The sequence below is a fragment of the Arachis hypogaea genome, chromosome 2 (assembly GCF_003086295.3).
Source record: "Arachis hypogaea cultivar Tifrunner chromosome 2, arahy.Tifrunner.gnm2.J5K5, whole genome shotgun sequence".
Classification (NCBI taxonomy): Eukaryota; Viridiplantae; Streptophyta; class Magnoliopsida; order Fabales; family Fabaceae; genus Arachis; species Arachis hypogaea.
The window spans coordinates 12,336,013-12,345,746 of NC_092037.1; the positions used below are offsets into that span (position 1 = coordinate 12,336,013).

At 31.5% G+C, this 9,734-nt stretch overlaps 1 protein-coding gene across 1 annotated transcript; it reads left to right on the top strand.

The window, feature by feature from the left end:
- Nucleotides 1-1,849: 1,849 nt before the first annotated feature.
- LOC112737856 (probable myosin-binding protein 4) lies at nucleotides 1,850-6,089 on the top strand. Its single transcript, XM_025787992.3, has 4 exons — nucleotides 1,850-2,084; nucleotides 2,696-3,972; nucleotides 4,049-5,348; nucleotides 5,662-6,089. Coding segments are annotated over exons 2-4 (2,400 nt in total). The 5' UTR covers nucleotides 1,850-2,084; nucleotides 2,696-2,873; the 3' UTR covers nucleotides 5,663-6,089.
- Nucleotides 6,090-9,734: the final 3,645 nt, after the last annotated feature.

Consider the following 9,734-nt stretch of genomic DNA (forward strand, 5'->3'; position numbering starts at 1 on the left):
TCCATCATCAGAGTTTTGCAGCGACTTCATCAGAGAAGAGAGAGACAATTGAATCTATTGCATGCAACTCACCCATTCTCTCTTATCTTTTTTCTTCAAACTTCTTCAATCTTGAACGTAGAGCCTTGCTTTGGCTCCAAGTTTTATTTTTGAGTGTTGATCTTCTGTTTCCCAGTTTTGACTTTGATTTCTCCATGGTTGCTCGATTTGTGCTTGAGACTTTGTTGTTTTCTTCTTGATTTCTTGGTGTAGCACAAATGAGGGAAGATGCTTTTTGAAAAGCTCTGACCGAATGCAACTCAATGCTCGATTGTAGCCCTTTCTTCTTGCTTCGTTTTGGCAACAAGCTTTTTGTCCTTCAATGCTCCAAAGCCTATGCACTTTCTTTTTCTTTCTTTCTTTCTTGCTGAGTGAGTGACGTGATCGAAGTGAAGAGAGAGGAGAGAGAAGAGAGGACTTTTGGCTTTCAATGGAAGTTTCAATGAAATTAATTAAAATGAATTTGGAGGTCAATTAACCAAGAGTGGAAGTAGGTAGCCGTACGAGACTTGTGGTCTTTTAGGCTCATTTTCTTGTTTCCTCGTATTTGGTTTGTGATTGGGCTTGGCTTGGTTCCGATGGACTAACGATTGTGGGCTTGGTGACTTTCATTTATGGGGCTAATAATATTATTTTCATGCACACTAGATCAAATACATTAAATAAACAATTGAAAATTACATAATAATCTTTGTTCATCACTTGGGTTAATTTTCTAAACTCAACGGATCTCAAACATGAATCTCACATGTTCATTGCCCTAGAGCCGAAATAAGCAAAACTGAAAAACTCCACTACCGAACGGTGCTAGCAACCTATACTCCACTCTTCCGATCTCTTTACTCCCTCTACCACCAAAGTTGCTCAATATCATACTCTTCAACTCGGACAACGAACTTACGCGCTGAGTGCGCAACAGTAATGGATTCTCACACTCAAATATCATCACATTGTCACTGTTTCTCATACGACAATTGAGATACACACAGACAACCACATATCCGCTACTACTGGACATTTTTGCCTATTTTTTTGTAGAAAAACGGAGAAAAAGATATGAAATATATGTGGAGAATGCCAAGGGTTTCACATCCTTTTATAGCAGTTGAAAATTTGTCTTAATGTATCTCGTTTACAGTGTAAACGAAATATACATATGTCACACGCACTTACTTAACATAAACGAGATAAGTAATCCCACCTATTTTCGTAATAATTTTTAAAATTGTTTATTTAAGTAAATAAAATAATTATTTAATTTATTTAAATAAAAAAATCCTCCTTTACGAGTACAACATTAATTTAAATTTTATGTGATTAATTTTGTGAATGGTCAAATTTTGTATGGTTAGAAATGACTATTTACTCGTGGCTTGATTAAAAAATTTAATTTTAATGCACCGTTAATACAAAACAGATTTACACGTACATCGAATCATGTCATGTTACATCATCAAAAATACTATTATTTTTGTTAACTCCGTATATGATCATCCAAATAAATAAATATGATTGCACAACTGTATAAAATATTTTACACTATCAATGTATTAAAATTAAATTCTTGATTCAAAAACTAACAAAATTTATTATTTTTTACTAATATTTTTTGTCATTAGTCTAATTTTTTTAGTCTAATAATTCAATATTTTTAATCCGTATTTTTAACAAAAATTCTCCACATAGAAACTTGGCAAACAATTAAATTTCTCATTGTATCTTCAAACTTTATTTTGATTAGCCAAATAAATTATTGATTTAATATTTCATAATACAATTTATTTATTTCTCTCTTTTTCTTTCATTTGCTAACAAACAAATCAAATGCCGTTGGTTTCAACGGTTACTCGATCCACCGGCGCGGGACATGCATGTCACTCCGCGCCTTATTCTTCATCCCCGTATTTTCTATTTTTTGTTAATTATTTATTTATTTTATTCTATTTTTTCCCAAACGAAAAAAGATATACATATTCTTTTCCATATATGATCAGAAATTGCCTCTATTCCTCATCTCCCTCCTTCTCCTGAAGTTGCAGAAACAGGTAAAACACTTTTCTCCGTTTTCAATTCTGTATATGATTTTTTATTTCATCCTGTTAATTTTTGTAATTATTTTGCATAGCAATCATAATTTTCGGTGCAGAATTTCCCTCTTGAAATTCGTGCCTCTTGAATTTATTTTGCTTGTTGTGTTCCACAATTATTTTATATATTTATGATGATAATTTAATTTTCGGTTGCTAGTTGATATAATGTGTGATGGTTGGGTTTGGTTTGAATTCGTTCAACGGTTTGTGTTTGTGGCTATTCCCCAATTATTAAATAGGTAATGATTAATCAGTTGGAAGAGGAAGAGTGCATTTCATTTTCATCATTTAATTTCTTTTAATTCAACCTGCATTTTTGTTCCTATTTATTTGTTTGTTTTGATTGTTGGTGTCATTATCTGAGGAGTTTTGGGGATTTTGGTTGTTGCTCAATTTAATTAATGTTATTGTTATTGTTGATTTGTTGTTGTGATTGTGCTGTCTGTGATTATGATCATGTCTGAAAAACTTGTTAATTGTTAAATGTTTGTGTCAATTTAATGCATTTATCTTAATTTGATTAACTTCTCATGATGGCCATTTTTTGCTTCTTTGTTTATATGTAGCCTTCTAGCCCTAGCTCCTTGAGATTTATGATAACATAGATTCATAAATTTTGGGTTGAGTTGGGTGGCTGTATCTGAGGAACGCATATCTTCTCTATGAATCTGTTGGATTTGTAGAGAAATTCGTGCGGCGGAGTTGGCAGCAGTTAGTGGAAGCAGAACTTCATTCGGCAGAACAATGGGGGTGCATGGAGCAACCCTTCTTACATCTGCAGTTTGTGAGTGGTTCTTGATCTTTCTGCTGTTTTTCGAATCCGCGCTATCATATTTCCTTGCAAGGTTTGCAAGGTATTGCCATTTGCAATTCCCTTGTTTGCTATGCACTAGGCTGGATCGTTTCTTTGGTAAAGATAAGCAGGAGTTCTATCAGAACCTGTTTTGCACCGACCACAGATCCGAACTAGCATCTCTGGCTTCATATCATGCTCATGGGAAGATTGCAGATGGAAAAAGAATGTGTGATGATTGTCTTCTGTCATGCACTACCAGCACTAAACCGAACATGAAATCTCACAAGTTGTTGGTTGGTAAATTGGGAATGGTTAATGGTGGTTCTAGTTCCCAAAGCCCGTCTCTATCCAAAGACTCGCTAAATGGCGCTAAGGGGCCGAGTACGTGCACTGGCTGCGACAAGCTTTGCAAGTCAGAGCAAAATGCCCTGAGATCTATCCAACTGAAATCACCTAAGAGAACTTTTATTAAGCCACCATACATTCCTTTGCCACAAGTGCCAAGGCAAAGCCGTTCAAATCACCGGGATAATTTGAAGAAAACAAAGGGCCAATCTTCAGGATCAGAAGATAAGCGTTCTCATCGTCAACCATCTCGTGTGGTGTACAATGAGCCGAAAATTTATTCTGATTCTGAGTCTGATTTTCCTTTTTCTGATGATGATGTAGCTAGTGTATTACCTGGCCATACATCTCGATTTAAACCAGTAGTTCCCCCAAGACATGTTCTAAGAGGTTTGAATCTTCCAAATCCCAATATTAGTTCCCCCAAAGCCATGCCGTCATGTCCGGATTCATCTGAGGAACCTAAGATTAGCAAGCACCATGATGTCCCGGAAGAAATTAATTTGAAGCCAGAAAATCAATCTAGTTCCGAGCTGCCTGAGCTCATCTCACTAGATGATGTTCCGTCATCACCTAACGCAGAGAAAATTCCTCGTAGAGAATCTGATGGTGTGAAAACAACTTCTCCTTCTCAGAATTCTCTTCCCACTTCCATATCCGAGCTTATGACTTTGGATGGCATTGCAGCATCACTAAATAAATGTAAACTTTTCTCCTTGTGTGTCTGTTTTTTCAATTGAAAATTTAATCTAACATTTGATTTCTTAAATGTTGCCAGCTGAAGATGTTACAAAATCAAGTGGTGTGGAGCTTGCAACCGAAGAGGATAGGAAAGACACAAAGAAGATTGATACAAGACAAAAAGCATCTGGGGAAACTGATAAAGTGGTAAGTGATTCTTCTCCTTTAAGCCATACTCAAGAGAACTCAAACAACATGAGTCAGTCTCCTGTCTCCACCAAAGAAAACGTCACAGCTAGTGGGTCTGATAACTCAGAGGTTTTAGCGAACCATGTCCAGTCCACCGAGAGACACGTTGAGGCCTCGGATTCAAATGAAGTTAAGCCACCTTCAAGTTCATCCTCGGTAGGATCTGATTTTGAATATCTGGATGGAAGCAAAGTTAATGAAATTGAAGGGGAGTCTATTATTGATCAATTGAAGCGACAAATTGAGTATGACAAAAAATGCTTGGAGGCCTTGCAAAAGGAACTGGAGGAAGAAAGAAATGCTTCTGCCATTGCCACAAATCAAACAATGAATATGATTACCAGGTTGCAGGAGGAGAAGGCAGCACTGCAAATGGAAGCTCTGCAATATCTAAGAATGATGGAAGAGCAAGCAGAATATGATAGAGATGAATTGGACAAAGTTAACGATCTACTGACGGAAAAGGAAAAAGAGCTACAAGATTTAGAAGCAGAGCTGGAATTTTATAGGGAGAACTGGCCAGAGGAGCCTATGGTCCAAATTTCTAATTTGAAGGTAGAAAATGTTGCAGAACAAAAAACTGCCACAGATATCACAAATGCTGTAACCATTTCCGGTTCAAAGCTGACCAAGGTATCCAAAATCCGTGATGAAGATCCCGTTGGTGCAACCTCCTCACCTTTAGACTTTGAAGAGGAAAAGCAATGCATTTTGAATCGCTTGAAAAGCTTGCAAAATAGGCTTAAAGAACTTTATGGTAATGAGGTTTCCTCTGAAAAGATTGAAGGAAAAAAACTGGATCAACAAGGATCTTCTAATGGTGAAGAAGAAATTGATTCATCCATGCAGAAAAATGTTAATAATATGTCTAATGGAAATCATACCGATAAGGATGGCTCAGCTTCTTTAGATAGTGATGATTGTTCTCATAGTAATGGGAACAATCATTCCAGGAAAGAAGTCGAATTGGATGCTCTGGAAAATGAAATATCAGACCTTAGTGAAAGGTTGGAAGCAATCGAATTTAATCATAATCTTCTTGAGCATATATTTAATTCTCTTCGAAGCGGAGATGACGGGAAGCAATTTATTCAAGATTTAGCTATTCAATTGCGCGACATAAGGAAAATTGGGATTAGATCAAGATGGTAAGCATCTAAACAGAAATTTTTGTATGATCCATGTTCATCTCAACATGAATGATATGAAGTATAAACCAACTGAGATTCTTCTCAATTAGCTCTGAATGTTAATATAGACTTTTAAATTTTTTTTTAACCTGCTGCATGATTTGGCATGAATATAATGATAGAATCTTCGTATAAATGGATTCAAATGATGATGCTTAATTTATAAGTAAAACTAGTGCCTTGAAATCTATAGCATTAGTTTTGATTGTATTGTTTGATATCCTAAATTCGTAATCAGTTTCTTCGTTTTAACAATTTTTGCATATTGCAGATGTATGCTGGATAATCGTGGAGAATCAGCATAATAAATAAATAAGCTTTGTAGTCTATACCCATACAATGGGCAAAGATGATAGAACCAAAAAAATATACTTTTCTCTTTGATTTGCCTGCATATTGCAGCACAGGCATCAACACAGATTGTACAATAGGATTAGTAAACTTTGTCTTATCCTTCTTTAATTATGGGTGGTCTTTGTTTCTTTTTCTTTTTTTTTTTTTTCTGGCCCTTTGTGTTGTTATGCTAACTTGGGTTAGAGTTTCGAGTTTAGTCCCGGTGTATTTTATAAGGTTCATGAGTAAGTTTTTGTGTCTTTATAAGTTATACGATGGAAAACAATTGTTACCTAACTCCTATGTTTCAACATTTTTAAAATTTCACCAAATATTTATTGGTTATAGAGAAGTTATGTCCCCAAATCTGTAGTAACGCTGCTACTTTTCATGGGGTTGTTACCCTTGGAATATATTTGCGACATATAGTGTCTTGGCAAGAGTAAGATCCGGCATGGTTAAAAAAAGAAAAATGATAGAGATTAATACTTTTTGTCTTATTTTTGTTTTACATTCGAACTAATACTTGTCAATTCTCTACTTTTTAATACTAAAAATGTTGGTCTTCTAGTGTTTCCTAAATTAAATAAGATTGTAGTACTTCATAAGAACTAAATACCTAAAAAAACAAGAGTAATATTCGAAGTTACAAGTTGAGATAATCTCTAACTAACTTCACATGTCAGAGAGTGCAACTTCTAACAGAACTAATAAAAAACTAACCTACCTCTATGATGATGTGCTTAACTAACTTAAATAACTCCTCTTAAATAATGGAGATCACCATAGTTTTTGTTGTTGGTTCTTGGTACGAAAGATGCGTCATAACTCATAAGAGACAAGCACAGTAATGGTTTGGGATTTTTGTGGATGAGCAAAATCTCGATCCGATCCGCATTAAACTCATTGGATCTAATATCTGCAATTTTTTATGTTTGGATTCGATTCGATATTTCGATCCGCACATACGTGGATTAGATCGAATTTGATATTGGATATATTCGCAAAATAAAAAATATATTAAAAAGCTTATTTCTATAAAAAATGAAATAAAATCCCATTTTCACCCTAGGCCCTTTTTTTACTTTTTTTTTACATATTTATTCTTAAAATATTATTAAACCAATTTTTTAAATAACAAAAATAAAATAATACAATATATATAAATAATAAATATTAATCGAAATTAAACATAAATACAACATATATTATTTATTATTTGTAAGGATCGATAGGTATGTAGATCAAAATTATGGCTATAGATATGATATCTGAGATCCGATCTGATTAGAGTGTAGATTGATCTACTCATTTTATAGATCAAATAATATATATAAACACAAATACTCAAATCTACGTATATGATCTATGAACGCCCTGTTAATGGCTTGTCCTTATCCATTTATTCCAAAAACTCTTATAATAAATCTCCAGTCCTCAACATTAATTCGGTAAACGATTCCATTAGAGCATCAATACTCATGAACAAGACATGAGCACTTCAACTTTCCAAACTATAGCGTTTTTTTATTCTTTTTCTAAGGAATATTCAAGATTAATTCTGATCTTAATAACTTTTGTATAAGATAAATTAATCTCTAATAAAAGAATAACAACTTGATTCTTGACAATATTAAACAAATTATCCTCTAATATTTCTTAAAAATGATAATATAAATTAGTTTCTAAATTTAGAAAATATTATAGTTTCTAATATAAATTAGTTGCAGGATTAAATTAATTAAAATTTAAAAAATTAATAAGAGACAGATTTATTTATTTATTTTGTTAGAAACTAACTTTTCTTAATATTATAAAGCATCATAAATTAATTTATCAATATTTTTATTTAAAACTAATACGTTGGATAAGAAAATTGTTAATAATTATTTGAGTTTTTTCCCTCCTTTTGTGCCTATCTTTTTGAGGTGTCATGGTGTATATAAATAAAGAGCGAATTGAACAATTATGTATAGTGTTGACTACTGTCTGTGTGGTGGGGGTTTGTCTTGTTTTTACCTACATGAATATGTAATAGTTTTGAGTGTTGAGTACTATTGGGTGTTGTGTCATGTGTGGGAGGGTTTTATGTATATAAAGACCAATTACCAAACCAGCAATAATAAGAATAAGGAAAGAAAAAGAAAAGGATAATCATTAATGAGCTTTTTATATTGTGACTTGTGTACTGGTTTTTCAAATTTCAATCAACATTAAGAAGAAAAATTTTACAAAAACGTGCAAATTCGGAGAGATGGGATATCAATAGTGTCATGCACTTTGGAGGGTCATGACACGAGGCCATAATGTGTCTTGTTTATTTTTGTTCATTTTTTATCCATTATATATACTAAAAATGAAAAATGGCTAAAATGTTTTAATATGAGTCAGGTTAAAATATGATGTTTTAAGTATATTGTCTTTTTTATTTTTTTACAAAATATAGGAACTGGTAGGGAAAGAAATAAAATTGGAGGATCTAATTTTAATTTTAAATTTTTTTAATTTTTGAAAATAGAAACTAAAGACTTTGATTTTAATTTAAAAATATTTAAAAATATTTTAATTTTCAATAAACGAAAATCAAAAGATTCTATTTCTTTTTTTTTTAATTTGTGGATAAAATTTGTGCGAAAAAATTTGTGCACATCACTATACATACGCCAGTATCTAAAAAAAGAAAAATATTAAAAAATTATTAAAATTTATTATTATTTAATTATTAATTAAATGTTTTAATTTTATTTTTTTAATTTAATAATTTAATAATATATTTTAATTATCTTTTTTAATATTAATAATTAAATAATAACTGAAAATAATAAATTTTAATAATATTCTAGCCTTTCTAAACAAAATCGAACCCACCAACTTCTATGAAAAGAAATAGCAGCCACTGATTTCTATGGGCCGATAATTGTACAATTCATGACTCTACTATCAATCTATCATGATCTTGCATTACACACATCCATGCATTTTTTTAGAAATAATTTCCGATATATAATAGTCTCGTAAATTAAAATGTCTAAAATTCAGCCTTGTTTGTTGCATTGGATTATACTTGTATAAATAACTGAAAGCGACTGAATAATTGGAATTTGGAAATGTGTCGAAATTCATGGGGCTTTGTTTGGTCGGCAATAAAATTTGCGGCACTTATCTTCTTCACGTGTCTCAATTTCTCGGAATGGAGTTTATACTTTATAATGGTTACTATATATGTATAGGATTTATCATAGCACTTATTTACAAGAGAGATCTCTTATGTATACCTACCTATATTGGGAAGGAAAATAAGATAGAAATTTATAAATGAATTTTTTTTTTAGTTTTCCATAGAGAGTAACAAATACAGAGTTCAATCAGTTCATTAAAGCTTTTGTAAGAGAATTATCAATTTATTATATTTATTTTCAATTTTTTATATAAATAAAAATATATATTATTTTTGTGTAGATATAGTTTTTAGGTATAATTTATCTCTTACAATATTATGGTATATCTTTTTTTATAATGAATATAAAGATACTTACAAAAATATTCTCAACATTCAAGATAATATATGTAAATTTCGTGTGACATTTTTTTAGATAAAAAAAACGTACCTCCTTTTCTTTTTATGAAATTCTTTTATAGAAAAATGAAACTAAGTCGTTGTACTATGATTAGTTATCAGTATTTTATTAATTGCAGTAATGCGGTCGATTATTGTACTTTATAATCGACTTATAATGTTAAAAAGAATTTATTTAGAATTCCACCTTATTATTGCTTTTGACTGAGTTAGAATGTAAGGATCATTTTTTTTATTAAAAAAACTCAACATATACAATAAGATGGAACAGTTAAAAAATACAAAATTATTAGATAACGAAACAAAAAATTATGTAGTCATTTTTGACATTATTAGCAATTAGAAGGATTAAAATCAATCCATTTTTTATAATTTTTAATTGATTTGTTGATAACTTCCATAACACTTGCTTTTTGATTCTTAAATAGTATTTC